At 40.8% G+C, this 17,266-nt stretch overlaps 1 protein-coding gene across 3 annotated transcripts in view; it reads left to right on the forward strand.

The window, feature by feature from the left end:
• The window catches only part of KCNK10 (potassium two pore domain channel subfamily K member 10), an 82,030-nt gene that overhangs the window by 8,871 nt on the left and 55,893 nt on the right, over positions 1-17,266 (forward strand). Inside the window, exons 1-2 of one of the 3 annotated variants that reach the window (XM_061359985.1) lie at positions 10,112-10,334; positions 11,228-11,285. The exons of 1 other annotated variant lie outside the window; for it this stretch is intronic. In XM_061359985.1, the coding sequence (XP_061215969.1) occupies positions 11,234-11,285 (52 nt within the window). In that variant the 5' untranslated portion in view covers positions 10,112-10,334; positions 11,228-11,233. Of the gene's footprint in view, positions 1-10,111; positions 10,335-10,521; positions 10,657-11,227; positions 11,286-17,266 lie in introns of those variants that run through there. One more of the 3 variants, XM_061359986.1, reaches the window with a different exon arrangement.

Raw genomic sequence — 17,266 nt, forward strand, 5'->3', positions numbered from 1 at the left:
TGAAACAGAGGTGAATGCAAGGCTTGCTCTAAGACTGATGTCTTTAGATATGCAGATAAAATATAGATATATATTATGATATAGATGCAGATAGTAAATTCAAGACCGTAGGAAAAAAATCTTTGATTTACAAAGTACAAATGGGCATGGGGGTAGTTCAACCATGTCAATTCTGCTGCTTTTTCTTTATGTGTAAGAAAAAATGATTGGTATTTGATTTGATGAAAGTAGAGCTACACTACTTCTCTTTTTTTTTTTTTTTTTCCTGGCTACTGATAATTTTTTCTTTTCATTTGAAGATTTTATTAGCCATTTCTTTTGAATCTCAGTAGTTTTTAAGGATTACATGACTGGTAACTAGCTCATGTTTGCTGTGTTGTGGCTGCTGCAGTGTTACTGATCTGAAAACTTGTTTCTCCAAAATAAGGCAATATATAGCTATATTGTTTTACTTCTGTTGATTCCTGTGGCAGCCTCTCCAGCCCTAAAGGTGCTGTGGGATGTCAGACTGTTGTCTATCCAATGTTTGCAACAGCTGCATTTTCTCCTACTGCTATATGTGAATCAGAAAAAAGCTACTAACAAAAGGAAGATTACTGCATTTTATTAGTAACCCCTGATTAGTGACTATTGAATGCCATGGTAAAGGATAAAATAGGCCAAAAGTAGATATTTGTTTTAATGACATCATTCCTAAAGCCAAAACTAAAATATTCATTTTGGGAAACCTCATGAGAAACAGCCACAATCTTAGATGATTTTCATGCACAAGCAACCTATTCACTGTATCTCAAAACTTGTTGCTTTGTGTTCATTGAATAAACAAAGAAAAAACCCACTTGCTTAAAAATCCATCCCAAATCAGAGTGAAGCAGAACCAAACCAAGTCCTATCTGCCTTGACAATGCCACACCTCTGAAGCAGAAAAAAACCTGTTGAAGGGTCAAATACCACCTCATTTGTTTTAGAGTTTGTCACAGCTTAAGGGGGTATTAAGTGCTTCAGTGAATTTCCTACAAGAAATGGGAAAACAGTGGGATCACAGCTTTTCTGTAGTTTACCTTGAGTGTATGTCTTCACCCGGTTATGAGAAATGAAGTACATTATGATGTTGAAAAGCATGGAAGATAATGCAAAAAAAAAAAAAATTCTTTTATAACTAATGTTGCAATAAATCTGTAATGAGTATATCTGCATTTCATTCAGTTTTGGCCACTGCTTCTCAAGAGAGTGGAATGAAGATCAAAAGGAGAATTATGGGAGAAAAAGGAAGCTGTCATACACGGTCAAATCCAAAGGTTTAGATTTCTGTGATTTCACAAAATGAAAAATTTAAAAGCCTTTGTGATTTATTCTTTTTGGACTGTTAGAAAATCAAGAAAGAGATATTTACTGTATCTCATATATATATCCTATATATATATCTGTATTTATATAGGATTATACTATATTACCAGAAAGTAATATGAAGTGCTGATTTATAACCCAGATAGCCAGCATGTATAGTTTATAGAAGTTTGTTGTAATTGAGAGGGAGGGTTTTTTTATGCAAAGATTTTGTATGGAATAAACTGATGGAATAAGAGGTATATTTCTACCAAGAAAAAATGTTAGTAGCAGATCTATATGTCTTGATTCTTATATTATTTCTTTAATAACAATATTTTTAATATACCAGTCCAGGTTCTTATGTCATGAAATTACCCTATTTTTCTGATTAAATGCTTGGGCTGTGTAAAATCTCTTCATTTCTCACTGTATTCAGGATTTTCATGAAATTAGATGAGATACTAGACCATTCTATATATCAATTACCTCATCTGTAAATGGCCATAATAATATTTATTCTAAAAGCTTTCCATGATTCACTTTTGCTAGTAGAGTGTTTTCAGATAATCAGCTGGAAGATGCTAAAGAAAATAGAATTAGCTATATTACGTTTCTCCTTGAAATATCAAGTACAAGGATTGGCAAACGCAATTTATTGATCTATCTAGCAAGGACATGGAACAGCAAACCTCTATGGCCATTTATATATTTAGCATCCTCTAATGTTAGTAGAGTCAAATGTCTGTCAACATTTTTAAACCGTTGCTGCTCTGAGTTCCAACCTGGCAAGAAAACTTGCACTATAAATGTACATTTTGGTACTACTTCTGAACTCTAAAATGGAGTCTATTCCTACCACTGTCTATGCAAATAGCTAATTATAATAGTGGCAGGGCCTTCATTCATTGCATCACTTCCTTTACTGAAAATGCTTGCCAGTGTAGTTCTGTGCTAAATTCTTTTCTTCTTTAATTCCATTAGCATGGTTACAGTACTGATCGATTTGGTGATGTGTGCTTAAAATGAGATCCACAAGATATTTGGGTGCCTAACTGCCATTGACTCAATCAGAATCACTTCCCTAAATACCTTTGAGACCTGGTGCTATAGGCATTTATAACTACGGATCAGGGCTAATTGACTTGGATTCCTGAATTCTTGAATGGTCAACTGGAGGTGTTTTAAAGGGGCATATTTTTCTTAGAGTGAATATTCAGCCCTGTCTGAAAGCTGATGGGTTTTTTTTGAGGTGTCTTCAGCTGGGGATGGAAATCACTTGTCACTTTTGAAAGCTTCAGTTGACAGCTACTGTAATAAAACAGTCACCAATCCCCAGTACTCTAGTATTTCAAATAAGTGTTCTAAATGAGGGTGAGGGTCTTTCCCTTAATATACAGCCTTGACAAACTATTTCTTTGTGACAATAAAACAAGGAAAAAAACCAACCCATCAACCCCTACCCCCCCCCCTCAAAAAAAAGCAACCAACAAACCAACAAACAGTCCTTATCTGAGTTGTACTTGCATTGTGTAATACAAGTAATTTTGATCTGACAGTTCAATAACTGTCAGGTCTCTGGAAATTGGAGATTACATAAAATAATCACATTATTTTGTATAGTAAGAAAGTATATTAGAACTACCAAATGGGAACTTTATAGACAAATACAATGTAAAGATGTAAAAAATATATAGTGGTTTATTGTTGAACAGAAGATCTCAAGGCCTTTCTATGTATTACACACAGAAGTAACTGCAGCCGTTTTAGAGCTGTAGGGATGCATTCCTGAATTACTCCATAAAAGGCTTAAAGGATATGTGCATTCGAATTGCAATTTATGAAGGAGGCTGCCTGTAGACAACCTGCAACTGTTAGCTTGGGTGGTTGATGCACATTAAATTTTTCTATTCTTCAGCATAAAGAACATACAATTCCCAACTCACATAACTTCTTTATTGCCTTTATATTCCCAGAGTACATATAGTCCTGAATTATACCATAATTATGTATGGTGATATATTTCTTTTCATGGGTAGGAGAATGAAATGCATGTCACCTGTGGGTCTGTTGGCTGTAGCAGATCCACTATGAGAAGCCAGTGCCTATGGGTTGATTCACAGTGAGCTTCTCACTTTGCTGAGAGTATGCCATGTGTGAATAACACTGCAGTCTCTTGCCATGTTGCAGCTAAACTGTTGTAATTCTGCTACATCTTCTCCCACAAAATACTATGAAACATGTAAAGAGATGGAAAATAGTAGTTGTTGTAGAAGGTGATGTTATATGCTAGGATGAACCTAGTCTTTTCATTGCTTGCTTTCTTAGCAAACCCACTAAATCCCACTTAGGGGGTTGTATTTGCATTTCTTTTTCATGATTTTTTATGCATGTGCATGTACAGTTTGTGTAGAAACTCAAATTGGGATGCACCTACTGCTAGGCTACGCATCTTCAGAAGTGCAGGAATTGCTTTTTCCTTTATAGTACATTAAGACATAAGCCGTTTTCCTGGTTTTTATTATAGTGCCTGGCACACTGTTCTTGTAATTAATATTAATGATTTCTAATTTACACTCAGAGCATAGCCCCATTCTTCCTTCCACAGAATAATAATTTATTGATTTCATTTTGCTTGAAATATCGTCCTATTTGAAAGCAATCTTTCCCTGAGAGACCCAGCACTAAGGTGCCAGTTGTGTGCATATACAGAGACCCACCAATTCTGAGTGTAAGCCTTTCAGGTAGTGGCTAAACTACTGGTTGCAAACGTTCTACACCTGTGTGGCTGAAAAGATCCATGTCCTGGGCTATGAAGTAAAGGGAAGGTGCAGGAGAGTGCTGGAAGTGAAACTGCATAGTAAGCCTTATCTCATTCCATATTCCACAGCTCCATACTGAATATCATTGCTTGCACATTTTGGGAACAGCTTCTTACTATACAAGCCATGTGAGAAATATGTTACTCAATTTAGAAAGTAGTAAAGCTCTCTAAGTACTGTAAAAGTGATGATGATTAATGCAAGAGTTGTAGTCAGCCCTTTAAACACTTAGCATAGCTTCTTTTTCCACTGCTGTTCAGAGTAGAAAAGAAATAGGCACAACTGAAAGCTACACGAGGATGGGTCACAGTGAATGATGTCTGTACAGACAGTTCCTGCCTACTTTAACTATTCTATAGCTGCATTAATCCCCACATTTAATAGGCTGCTGAGATGATGCACTGCACTGGAAAACACTGAAAGGAACAGCTGCAGTTAGTGGCATACTTGATTTTAAGAAATTATTAAAGTTTTAAGTAAAATGGATGGCAAGACAATGCTTCTGAATTGTCTTTGTCATGTATGGCCCCTGTCCCTGCCCTATGGGCTGATAAGGCTCCTGTCATGTCTGCAGGAAATCAGGTAGTACAGCATTCTTCCATGAAGCTGAATTAGTTCTACTAGTCCTGCAGATTAAGAAGGAAATAGCTGGGCTATGCAGCAATACAGAAAATAATATGAAGCCTTGCCCAAGATTCCTGTGTGTTCTAAGTACAAAGCTAAGTAAGTGAATTTCTTATATCTGGAGACATTAAACAAAAAGCGTTAGAGCAACAAGTGTATACCTCAAACTGTGTTATTTGGCTCTAATTTCCATTATCTATTCCAGTATTGCAACTTTATACTACTCCTTGAACAATCTTCATATGTGCAGTTGTGATTTAATGTATTTCTGTTGTTCATTAAACACTTTTACTCATCATATGAGGCTGGTGAGGCACTGGAACAGGTTGCCCAGAGAAGTTGTGGATGCCCCATCACTGGCAATGTTCAAAGCCAGGTTGGGTGGGGCTTTAAGCAATCTGGTGTAGTGGAAGGCGTCCCTGCTCATGGCAGGGCGATTGCAACTAGTTGAGCTTTAAGGTCCCTTCCAACCCAAACCATTTTATCATTGTATGTTCAGGATGAAGTGTCTGTGTCCCACCCACTTATCCTTAATGCTTCTCATGTCGAGACCATCTATTCTCTGCTCCTTCATTTGTATCACAGGCTTTGGGGGTTTCCTGTTCTCCTTTCACCTCCTTACTAGCACAGTTGCCTGTACTTCTGTTAGTAGGTTTCTGATATTGGCTGCCCTTCATCCACTGCCCCTCATTTTCTCTCTCCAGATGTTTTGTGTGCTACTCTTCACCTGTGCCTGCTGCTATGCTCTTTTACAGTCTGCATTACCACTGCATTGACACTCTATTGGCCTGGCAGGCCAAACTCTCCCATGGGGCAGGAGGCTTATGCACCGGGGAGGTCCATACCCCTGTTCTCTGGCACCGGGTGTTTGCGCCCGGCCCCTGGGGCGGCTGGAGGGGCGGGAAGCGGGTAGCTGGGCTGTCCAGGGTGCTGAACGCCGACGACGGACTGGGCTGACGTCTGAGTGTACTCTCCCTTTGATGGCTCTGCTGCAGGTGTGAATGGCAAAGAAACACAGGTATCTCTGAAAGCTAACCACCTAATTTCCTGTTTAATATAGAAGAAAGTTATCAGCCTGCTAAGTTAAAGCATCATGTATCTATCTAGTAAGAAATCTTAAAAAATGACATGAGGGAAGAGAATAGTATTGCTATAAAATGGATTTGGTGGCTTTTTTTTTTTTTTTTTTTATTAATCAGGCCTGCTATTTTTGTCAGATATCAGCCTTTGATCTTATGAGGATTCTTCAGGGACATAATGGAAAAACTGAGAGCCAGATTGTAATTCTCCCATGACTGTGATTCGGGAATAATTGTACTGAAGTCAAATTAAACTAATGTGAAACAGATGTAAGTGCATTCAGACAGAGACTTAATACTATGCAGGTTGAGGTAATACTTTTTTACATGGCAGATCTTTTATTGGAAAAAAACCCCAGCTACAATATACTATTAGATTAATGCATGTACTTTTTCAGACACTGTAGTGCTCCTGGCTGTACAAAGGGATTGATATAACAGGTGTCTGAAAGCTGAAGTGTGGATAATGAGGAATAGTTACCAGAAAAAAAATGATGATGACGATGATTACAAGACATGAACTGGGTACCCCCTCTTCTGTTCTGGCATTTAGAGGGTGGATTCTCAAATTGGGTCTGAGGATATGAACGATGTGTTAAGATATGAGAGGCAGGATCCATAGCGTATTGTGGTTAGTGTCCCTAGCTACAAGAACCCGCAGACAGGCTGTGGTAACTCAAACAGGTCAGATCTGAGACGACACCATCCTGGCAAAGGTTATTACTGAGGTGTAATTTTCTCAGGTATATTCACTGATTTCACTGAAACCACTTCTGGCAATAAATTCTGTTCTGTGGATTAATCCCTCGATGAATGAAGACACAGCACTGTGTGCTATGACTTAAAAAGTGGTAAGAAACTGCATGCAGTAGAAGGCAATAAAACTAGTAAGTTGCTTTTCCTTGCATGGTACACACTAGTCCTGATGCTTAATTAACTTCCTGATTCCTAGATTCATTTCTAAAGCTTTTGAGAACCATCTGAAAAAAAAAGTCTTAAGGTTATCCTAGAGAGAAGGCTTTGCAAGTCTTCCTAGACAGAAAGCTTCCTAGAGAATAAAGAAGTTATAAAAGGATTCTGCACTGGATCCTGTCCAAGTTCATACTACTAGAAGATGGGTCAATAGAATATAAAGAACAGGATGCACTTCACTTGGGTTATTCTCTGGCTCCCTTGGTCTGAGTGTAAATAACAGCACTTCTGTGGCAATAACCTGAATAAAGAATGATCTTCGCATGTAGAAATACCAGATTAAAAACAACCATATAGTTAACCATGAATAGTTATATACACAAATGAGCATGCTGCAATGTGATGACACAAAGACTGTCTAGACTTCTCATCCCTTCAGTGCATCCAAGAAATTGAACATACAAGTTTAAGATTATTTCTGTCTACTATCAATGCATTTTTCCATTTCTGCTCACTGGATTTAAGTAGCTATAAGAACTGTTTGTCTGTTCTGCTATGGATTCCTTTGAGTTCCATCAGAACAACTTCTAAATCACTCATGCCATATTACTAATGAATAGTAAAAGGGCACTTAGCATTTTATTTCTTTTTCTTCAGTAAACTCACTTATAATAGAAAGCCTTCTATCTATTGTGTTGTGACTGTTACAGGCCAAGTGCTGTAAGGCACCGATTCTCCAATAAAACCAACTATAAGGGCAGTAAGTCTGAACAATGACCCTAAATGAAAAATTTAGTCAGACCAGCTTCATAAACTATTGATATAAAGTCGAGTCCTGAAAATTCTCATGCAGGTACTATTTTAGACTGATCATGCTATAGTTATTGTCTTTTTTTTTTTCTTGGGGGGCTTTTATTTAAATGAACATTACTGAACCTACTTAGCTTATAAAAGTTGACAGAGTAACAGCTTGAAACACTGTAGCTTCAAGGCACCCACTCTCCCTATCATGAGAATTCACCACCACTGGGGGGTAAAAGGCCTTTTATTTGCATAAGATAATAGTTACGTTTCTATGCAACAGCTGTGCTTCAGTGAAAGATGCACTCATTGTGCCAAATCCATCTCTGGAATAACCCCACTGATTTTAAATGAGTTACTTTGAGATTAAACTGGCCCACTAGATAAAACTGCAGGTCTGAGGCACTGAAAAAATTAAGATTTCCATGATCTTTAACATGGCAAAAAAATTGCAAATCAATTACCTGATGTTATGCATTTATGTACCTAACAGATCACAACTGATTTGCCACAGGGTTTTGAAACCATATAGCTAAAGCAAACTTTTCCGTAGAGCTGACAGACACTTTTGAGGAACATGGGAACATTAAGAGGGTACAATAAACAGGATTATGGTATTGTGTCATTATTATCTACTTACTGCTACTGTAAGTCAAACAAATATGAGATGTCTCTATAAGGTCAGTTTAATAATACAGGATTCATATGGCCACATGAAAATTCCTCTTCTTTAGACAGTGACAACCAGGATGTGTTTCCAGTAATGAACTACCTGAAGATTTCACCTCTAGACTATAGACTTCCTGTGTATGTTTGCAGTGATCTAATGGTGGAACTCAAACAATGGCCTGTTTGAATTCAGTGATCTTATGAGAGTTCTTAGCCATCAGATGTATGTGGCACAATACCCATCTCATCAGTTAAGTGCTGTTAGTTATGGCACAAAGACAAAGTAGTGCTTGGGTTAGAGTGTCACAATTGAGTAATATATGTCTATATGTTAGAGTTTCCCAGTAATGTACAAGGAAGATGCCAGTAAACTCGAAACTGTTTCGAATGCTGAGGAAAAGTTATATACATGCTTATATAAGTTATGTACGTATACATGTATAAATACATAAATAGTTCTTTATTGATACATATCTGGTAAGTGATCTTTTGGGTTCAGAAGCCTTCTTTGAAGACACTTTGGTTATTGGAATCATTAAAATATTTCCCAAGCATGATTCAAGTGATCACACAGCACAATTAGCAATGCCAACTGTCACTTTTGCTTCCATTCAGTTTGCAGAAGTAATATCAACAGAAATTCCAAAGCCTGTTCAGAATGCATCATGGTTTGCTTGCAAAGGAAATACCTTATGCTCCTGATGTCATCATTGCAATTATCTCAAATTCAAGTCTTACTGAGCAGGCTCATTATCATTCTTACCATGTCCTCCCTCAGAGCAGCCTCTCCTGCCTCCTCCTCTACAGCACAAAACAAGTGCCACAGGGGAGCTTGGATTAGGGAGAGACACCCAGCACCTCCCCCTAAGAAAACTTGCTGCATTATTTCCATCTAGTTTTTTCAAACTACATACTGCTTTACAGGACCTCGCACACCACCACCAATGAAGAACTGGATTCACAAATACTGATTTCTCTTTCTTGTTTAGGGTTGAACAAAGACTGGGGACAAACACAGATATGTGTATTTAGCTTAGGAATGTGGATATGAAGAGAGTAGGCCAGTCTCCACCACAAGATTTTCCTAAGGAGACTCACTCATTTCAGACTGCTTTTTGTTGTTGTTGTTGTTTGTTTTCCTCACCAGGGCAAATTTCTTCTCTTGTCTTACACGGTTACCTAACATCTGAGCAACAGATAGGAAAGCAAGACAGAGCGGTTGATAAAAAGAAGTACAGAGCAAAATGCAGGGGACAAACTGTGTCAGGCACCAGGTTTAAATCACAACCACATTTCTTGAAAATGCAAAAGGTCCTGGCTATGGACCTCAGTACTGATTCTGAGGTCTCTGACCCATGAGCCACATGAATTTGTGGATCTTATCCCTAAACCATTCCCACTGAACGATCCCCTTCACACAAGGAGCAGATTTCTACTGCGGAAGAGAGGAGGCAGGACAGGGTTAACTTCACACCGTCCTTCTTCAGGCCCCCAGAGGAGCTGGGGTTTTGTTTTCCTGGGTAAGGGAGGGGGAGCTGGGGCTTGTATTATAACTAGAAATAGAGATCTTGCTGGTGTTACCATCCTGTTTTGGGTTTGAGGGAAAGCCTGGCAGGAGGGAGAGGAGGAAGAACACAGCCTTGGAAAGCAGGGTTTGGTAATTGCACAAGGCAAAACCAAGCGTCCTCCATTTCCCCGAATCCCCCTGAGAGCTAAGGGGGGCTTCGAGAGAGAGAGTTCTCCAGCCTTCCTCCCTGCCCCCTCCCCGCAGCCTAGCCACATCTTCCAGCTCTGTCGCGCCAGCCCTTGCCTTGACACGAGGTGTTTGTCCCTACTAACAGCGCGGAGGGGAGCGGGGTCAGAAAGAGGAGCAGGGGTCTCCGGGCTTTCGGGTTGCCCGGTCCTGGTCCCCCAGAGCCTGCGGGGGCTCGGATGATGCCCTGCCCTTCCCCTCCCCCTGCGCTGCAGAGCCTCCGGATGCTACCGTACTCCTGCCATGTGCTGCCGCGGTCGCTACTGAGGCTCGTAGCTTAGCCGAGCGTGTCTCCGGCTGCAAACTCCGCCAAACGAACCTGCATCTTCCTCCAGGGAAGGCTACCCAGTAGGTACCAGCCGGAACCTGCCCCCTCCCTAGGGCATCCCGCTACCGCCTCTTATCCAAGAGACTCGCAGCCTCTCCCCACCCCCTTTTTAAGCCAGCGCAGAGAGGGGCTCCGTGAATTCCCTCCAAAGCTATAGGGTGGCTCCCTCCTTCTCCTCCTCCTCCACCTTCTCCTTCTCCTTCTCTTCGTGCTCCGCTTCTCAGCGAGCCGGACTGCTGCGGCAGCCGGAGGGGTCCTCCCAGTCTCGCCCAGCCATGCCGCTGCGGCTCACCCCCCAGGGCTGACTTTTGTTACCTCTCTAGTGCTGGGGGCTGAACTGAGGTGGGCACCTTTTTGGGGGGCGGCTGAGGCTGGAGAGAGTGTGCGCGTGTGGGAGGTGTCCCTGGGGCTGAGAAGAGACGCTGATTTCCCGACCCTTGCAAGCCTGTGGGCTCTCCAGCACGGGCGCCCCTCGGGTGGGCGCTGAGGGGCCGGGCTGCAGCGGATACCCGCCACCCTCGCACACATCTGCCGGTGGGCCGGGCTAGCCGGCTGTGGGAGCCTCCCCAGGAGCCAGCGGCACCCGGGACCCGCTGCCCAGCTCAAAACCCTCCGTTCCCGCTCCCCCCACCCAAGACCCTCTCCGGTCCTCACTCCGTTCTTCACCCCTGTCTCTGCTGGGGTGCCGGCACCCCTCCTCACCTCTCCGGTACAAACCCCACCACTCCACTCCCCTTCCCGCCCCTCCCCACCTTCTTTGATTTATTTGTGTATTTCTTTCCTTGGCAACCACCAGTTCCCCTCAGTCAAACAGCGCAGGCTCCCTATAATTTGAAATTAATTTGTTTGACTGCAGCATTCAGACAGGAAGGTTGGGAATTTATTTAATTCATTTTTCTCCCTGTGCAAAAAGGAAGCGATGAAATTTCCAATCGAGACTCCAAGAAAACAGGTGAACTGGGATCCTCAAGGTTGGTGATTCTCTACTACTATCATTACTATAATAATAGCAATTATATTATTCCTTGTGTCTAGTGGCTTGTAGGAGAGTATTTGACTCCAAATGGGAGGAGACGTTGGATGATTGTCTGTTTCCCATGTGCACTGCTCAGTCTTTTCTGCTCAATCCTAGCGGTGCATTAGAAAATGATCCTCAAATGTGGAGCTGGGTGGGTGCGTGGGTAAAACCTCTTCTAGGTGTAAGTTTTATAGTTCTATATTTGATATCTCTCTCCCCTCCCTTTTTCTTGAGTATTTTCATGACAAACTTGCCTGGGATGGCTGTGATGTCTGGCTCACAGCATTGTTTGTTTTATCTGTGTCTCCTTTGTTGTTTCTAGTGATCCTTGTCGCTGCTAAATGGGTGGTACAGGAGTGGACACAGATGTGACTACTTGCTCAGGGCTCCTCCATGGCAAATGTTTGTTGGCAAGCAACTGGAGCAAAATGCTGCTTCAATATAATCCATAATGTGAACAGTATAAAAAGACACATCAAATGGAGCCCAAAGGGACCTTTAGATTCTTTACTATGTCCTGTTAACAACTAATCAGCCCAAGTGGATAGTTTGATTAACTCTATAGTTAGGTTTCGAGTCTGTCTTGGGGAGTGTGTTTGTGTGGTGGTGAAAGGAGATTTATGCCAGTGCAGTGGTTTTCAATAAAATGGTCTGAATGGTGTTTTAAAATAAACCATAATGAAATGCTCTCCTTTCCTGGCATGGGGAGGAGGTTCATATGCAACCTACAGAAAAGTGGCTGAAAAAACCCTACTGGTAATTTGTATACTGGTGTGTCATCTTTCTGTGCATCAGTGCAGGAGCAGAGCAGCTCGAAGCCATATGCTTAGGTTTGCAGCAGAACTGCTGGCAGCTAAGCACTATACAGCAGTACTTGCAGGAAGTATGAAGTGATAGCACAGGCTTTCATTATTCATCTTTATTCTGCAGGTTTGGTTTTAGTGGTCAATTTGTCTGACATCTTCTATGCCCTCACGTCTACCAAATGAAATGTTAGGAACAGTTTTTCCTGCTGTAGAAGGAATACAGCAGAACAGACATCTTTCTGCTCAGCAGATCTGTTTGAAAAGTATACACAATCAAGCTTTAGGTTAAACCTTACTACGTCTTTAATTAGGTGAAGGCTGAAATCGTCACATCAGTCTCCTCCACCCGCAGCTTCACAATGAACACATAGATGTTAGTACTAACAGAGATCTGATTATTTCAATAACAGTATATTCCTTACCATAGGGTCAAAATTCTGCATGGCAAAAACTTGCTCTTCACAGGTGCTTTTCTGAATGTGTATTTGCTGTAGCTTCATTTTAATTAATTTTATGTGTTGCAAAATGTCTTTTAATGCAAAAAACCCTTTCCTCCTTTCCCCTGAGAAGATGCACAGGAGGCTGTACTGATGGCACTCTATATGCTGCTCCTTTGCTTGGCAATCAACTTCAAGGCATATGGATCCAACAGGTGGTCAGTCACAATTTCCTAATGTTTCCAAAACTGTAGGGTACTGTAATAGTTAAAAGACCTTAAACCCATCAGATTTCCTCTCTGCCAAGCTGAATCCTTGCTAAGGACTTCAGAATTCTGTCACTTATTTCTTCTTTGTATGTTGGCAGCATTAGTCAGGCAACAAGGATGCTAGTGGGAAGGAAGGAAGCAAAAAATGTTAGTTTCTAATTCTCCGAGGGACTCAGGAAATAGGTAAAATGGTGGAATGGAAAAAAGCAAATTGGTAAAGAAAAGTTGTCTAAGACCCAATCCTTTGACCAGTAGAGGAACAGTGCAATGATGTTGTACCCACATAGTCCCACTGAAGAATTAGTGATGTGGGTAGAAGACAAGATGATAGTTCATTCTTTTCGAAATGAAAATAGATTTCTGTAGATGTAAATGTTTGCAAAAATCTACACAAGATCACTGAGAGCCTTAAAATGAATTTGATTTACAGTCACATATGTAGTCTGTTCTCTGGGTTTACACGTGAAGAATGATGTTAAGTTTTTCATTGGATGTGATATCCCTGGAGTTAAGAACTGAAGGAGCTTTTCTCAGATACAAAGATCAACATGTAGAAAGCTGGTGGTGCAAGGATACAGCATCCTAAGTATTAAAAGCAAAGCTCATGTCTAGTTAATGCTCATGCTCAAATACCAGTTTCATTTCAATGTGTATTGTATGATTGTGCCCTGTTCCATTCACCAGACAGAGAACGTGCAGTTTCCACAGTTTCGTCTAGTAGGAATTGTGCTAACTTATGCTAACAGTACTTGAAATACATCAATTGATGTTCCTGGCAAGCAAGTTAACAGTCCAGTCATGTAAGTGAGATCTATGGTATCTCAAAGACTGTTTAGATCTGATTATTCCACGTAATATTTTCTAGAAACTATGCACATTTCTAAATGCCAGGGCCCTTATTGTGGGGATATGGCTGGCTGGTTTGGCATGGGACTGATGCTGATTTGAACCCAGGTCAGAATGATGGTTATTGAAATGAATTAATGCCCAAAGTCCATAATGCTGACTGAACTATAAATGTTTACATAGATAAATAGATTAGAGCCTGCTAGTAGTTTTCATCTGGCATAAAACTGGTATTCTCAGTTCACAACAGCAAAGATCAATATACCGTAGAAAGACTCTGTGGAGAGAAGAGGTTTAAAAGAATAGAATTGACATGAGGGATGGTGCCTGACAGACAGCTAATGGGAAGCTGTTTTCTCAGTCATTAAAATTGAAAGAATAGGGCATGGAGACTGAGCTATGTTTTTATCCTGCTGTGTAGTGTCTTCATTTGTCTTGGGTATAAGGTATATATCTGTGTGTTCCCTGTAAATGCTGAGTGTGTTGTCTAGAAATACCAAGTATTTCATAAATCTAGAAGTAAATAGGGTCCAGATTCCTTCAGTGAAGCTCCCTACTACTCCAGGCAATCAAACTATGTAATCCCATTAACAAAGATCAAACTCCATCCCAAAAATCACTGGGACTTGTCCCTGACATTTGAATGCGAACTATGTGAAAAATCTCATACGTATTGATTAAAAAACATACTAGTCATACACAGTGAGTGAACGGGGTAAAAAATGAGTATAAAACCTAAGCAGGCACCTCAAGAATGTTGTAGGGAGAGCTGGACACATTGAATACAGGTACAAGTTTTTGCACTACCTGGCCTTACATTAAAAAACAAAAACAAAAACAAAAACAGCAAACAAACAAACAAACAAAACAACCAAAACCCCAAAGCCTGCCATTTGTGTTACTGATGGAATCAGCCTGGATATACACAATCATAAAACATTTGATCATTTGATCTGCCTATCACTGGTTTTTGCTTCTCTCATTTGGTGCAATTCAGGTAAAGCATTAATAGCAGAAATTAGTGAAAGACCAGATCCTTAGTTTCATACCTCATATAACTTCCCATTTATACATTTTGGAATATAAGATTGGGTTTATAGCTACATGTGAAGACATTAATTCCTGTAATTGTTCTCATCTCTTTACTGCATTCCTCCTGCTGTTTGTTACACCCACCTGTTGTCTGTGCTTGAACTGGCTTATAATCTCTGCACATACATCTTTATACATAACCTAAAACACAGTGGGTCTCTCATCCTGACTGAGACATCTGGAAGTTACCACAGTAATTATTTTTTTTCTCCTATCTGCTGAATTATCTGCTTAAAATGGCTGTTTCTTTATAGAAAAGAAGGATAGATGGGACTGTTTCCAATATGCTCAGAAATTATTCCCAAGTGTAACTGTTTTGCAGGCTGATGATGAGATGCCCTTTTCTCAGGGAAGGACGTCTGTCTTGGTGGTGCTCCATTTGCTGCCTAGCAAATTGAGTTCAGTCTTGTTCTATCCTTTATGCCTGCAGGTTTTTGCTATCATTGGAGTGATATGGATTGTCAAAGCCTTCTGAATTTCCGATCAGATGTTTATATCTACGCAGACCTTTTGGAACGCTGAAGTTTTGATGTAACTTCCTTTCACAAAGACATTTATGTAGGATGGTTTTCTGCAGTTTGCAACCCTAAAATTCTGTATTTATTATCATTCTTACATTTAGCATAGAAGTTAGGGAATTCAAGCTGTAGTTGAAAGACTGGAGTGCCTCTTCAGAGGAACTCATTTACTGTTTAACCTTCAGTAAGCCACTTATCATGGCTCCTTTTCCTCCCCTTTTCCTGGACTAAAAATATGAGAATATTAATACTTCCTTAATTCACAAGTGTGTTGTGAAATATAATTAACTTGTTTAGAGCAACTTAAGATCTGCTACTGAAAGAAGAGCATATGTATTGCAATCAAATGCTAAAGCAATTAGGAAGGAGCAAAACAGCCTGTCATCATCCACAGATCACATCAATTAAGAAATAAGGTTATCTCTGCACTTTACAATTAGAGGAAACTTGTATTATTTGCGCTTCTTTAGGGACACTGAAGGCTCAGTTGAGTTTCCCATTAGAGGTATCTAGAGACCTTTGATATTCCTCAGCTGCCACTCCAGAGGGGCTCCAGTCTTCCATAGGTCCTGGGTTAACTGCCATGAGATTTCTCTACCTGAGACACCTGAAGCAGTACTGGACACCTACACACCTGGGTCGGAGCAATCCCAGGCACAGCTACAGGTTGGGCAAAGAAGAGATTCAGAGCAGCCCTGTGGAGAAGGACTTGGGGGGGGCTGGTCAATGAGAAAATGAACATGAGCCGGCAGCGTGTGCTTGCAGCCCAGAAAGCCAACTGTATCCTGGGCTGCATCAAAAGGAGCGTGACCAACAGGTCGAAGGAGGTGATCCTGCCCCTTTATTCTGCTCTCGTGAGACCACATTTGGAGTATTGTGTGCATTTCTGGTGTCCTCAACATAAAAAGGACATGGAACTCTTGGAACAAGTCCAGAGGAGGGCCACGAGGATGATCAGGGGACTGGAGCACCTCCCATATGAAGATAGGCTGAGAAAGTTGGGGCTGTTCATCCTGGAGAAGAGAAGGCTACATGAAGACCTATAGCAGCCTTCCAATATCTGAAGGGGGCCTATAAAGATGCTAGGGATGGACTCTTCATTAGGGACTGTAGTGACAAGACAAGGGGTAATGGGTTAAAACATAACAGGGGAAGTTTAGACTGGATATAAGGAGGAAATTCTTTCCTGTTAGGGTGGTGAGGCACTGGAATAGGTTGCCCAGGGAGGTTGTGAATGTTCTGTCCCTGGCAGTGTTGAAGGCCAGGTTGGACGAGGCCTTTGGTGATATGGTTAATGTGAGGTGTCCATGCCCATGGCAGGGGGGTTGGAACTTGATGATCTTAAGGTCCTTTCCAACCCTAACTATCCTATGATTCTAAGTGGGACAACTGAGCAGCATCCCAGTGCTTTCATGCAGATATCAGGATGAGATCATCTATCCCTTGATGACTATTTGTTGGAAAACCTTCAGCATCAGCTACTCAGTATAAATTAAGCTGACGCTGCCTGCAGAGTGTTACAAAATGCTGCAGATCCTGCTTTTTCTCTCCTTTCATTCAAAGAGACAAATGCAGAAGGCAAACTTGATTATAAAGGTATAGATGAGTAGAATGAGGGATGTTCATTTCTGTCCTCTGATTTCAGTAAGATTCATAAAAAGGTGTGTAACTTTGAGCTAGACAAACTCTAGTGTGCACTAGTAATTCATTTCTTAGGAGTTCAGTATAAGAAGAGTGCTATGGAAAGCTATAATATGAAGAAAAAAAAAAAAAGTAGACCTAATCCCAGGAAATAACCCATAGTTAGCAGGGTGCTGACCATGTGGTACTTGTATCACAAAATTGCATTGGCTACTGACAGATCTGATAGATCAGGACTCTTCTATGCCTAATAGGCAAGGGTTGCAGAACAGCTGTAAGGAGTTTGAAAAACAAATCAAAGAGAATGAAGAACTCAGATCTTTAC

Source organism: Neopsephotus bourkii, unplaced genomic scaffold (assembly GCF_033783945.1).
Source record: "Neopsephotus bourkii isolate Nb327-2 ecotype Australia unplaced genomic scaffold, CSIRO-AGI_Nbou_v1 NB_998, whole genome shotgun sequence".
Lineage (NCBI taxonomy): Eukaryota > Metazoa > Chordata > Aves > Psittaciformes > Psittacidae > Neopsephotus > Neopsephotus bourkii.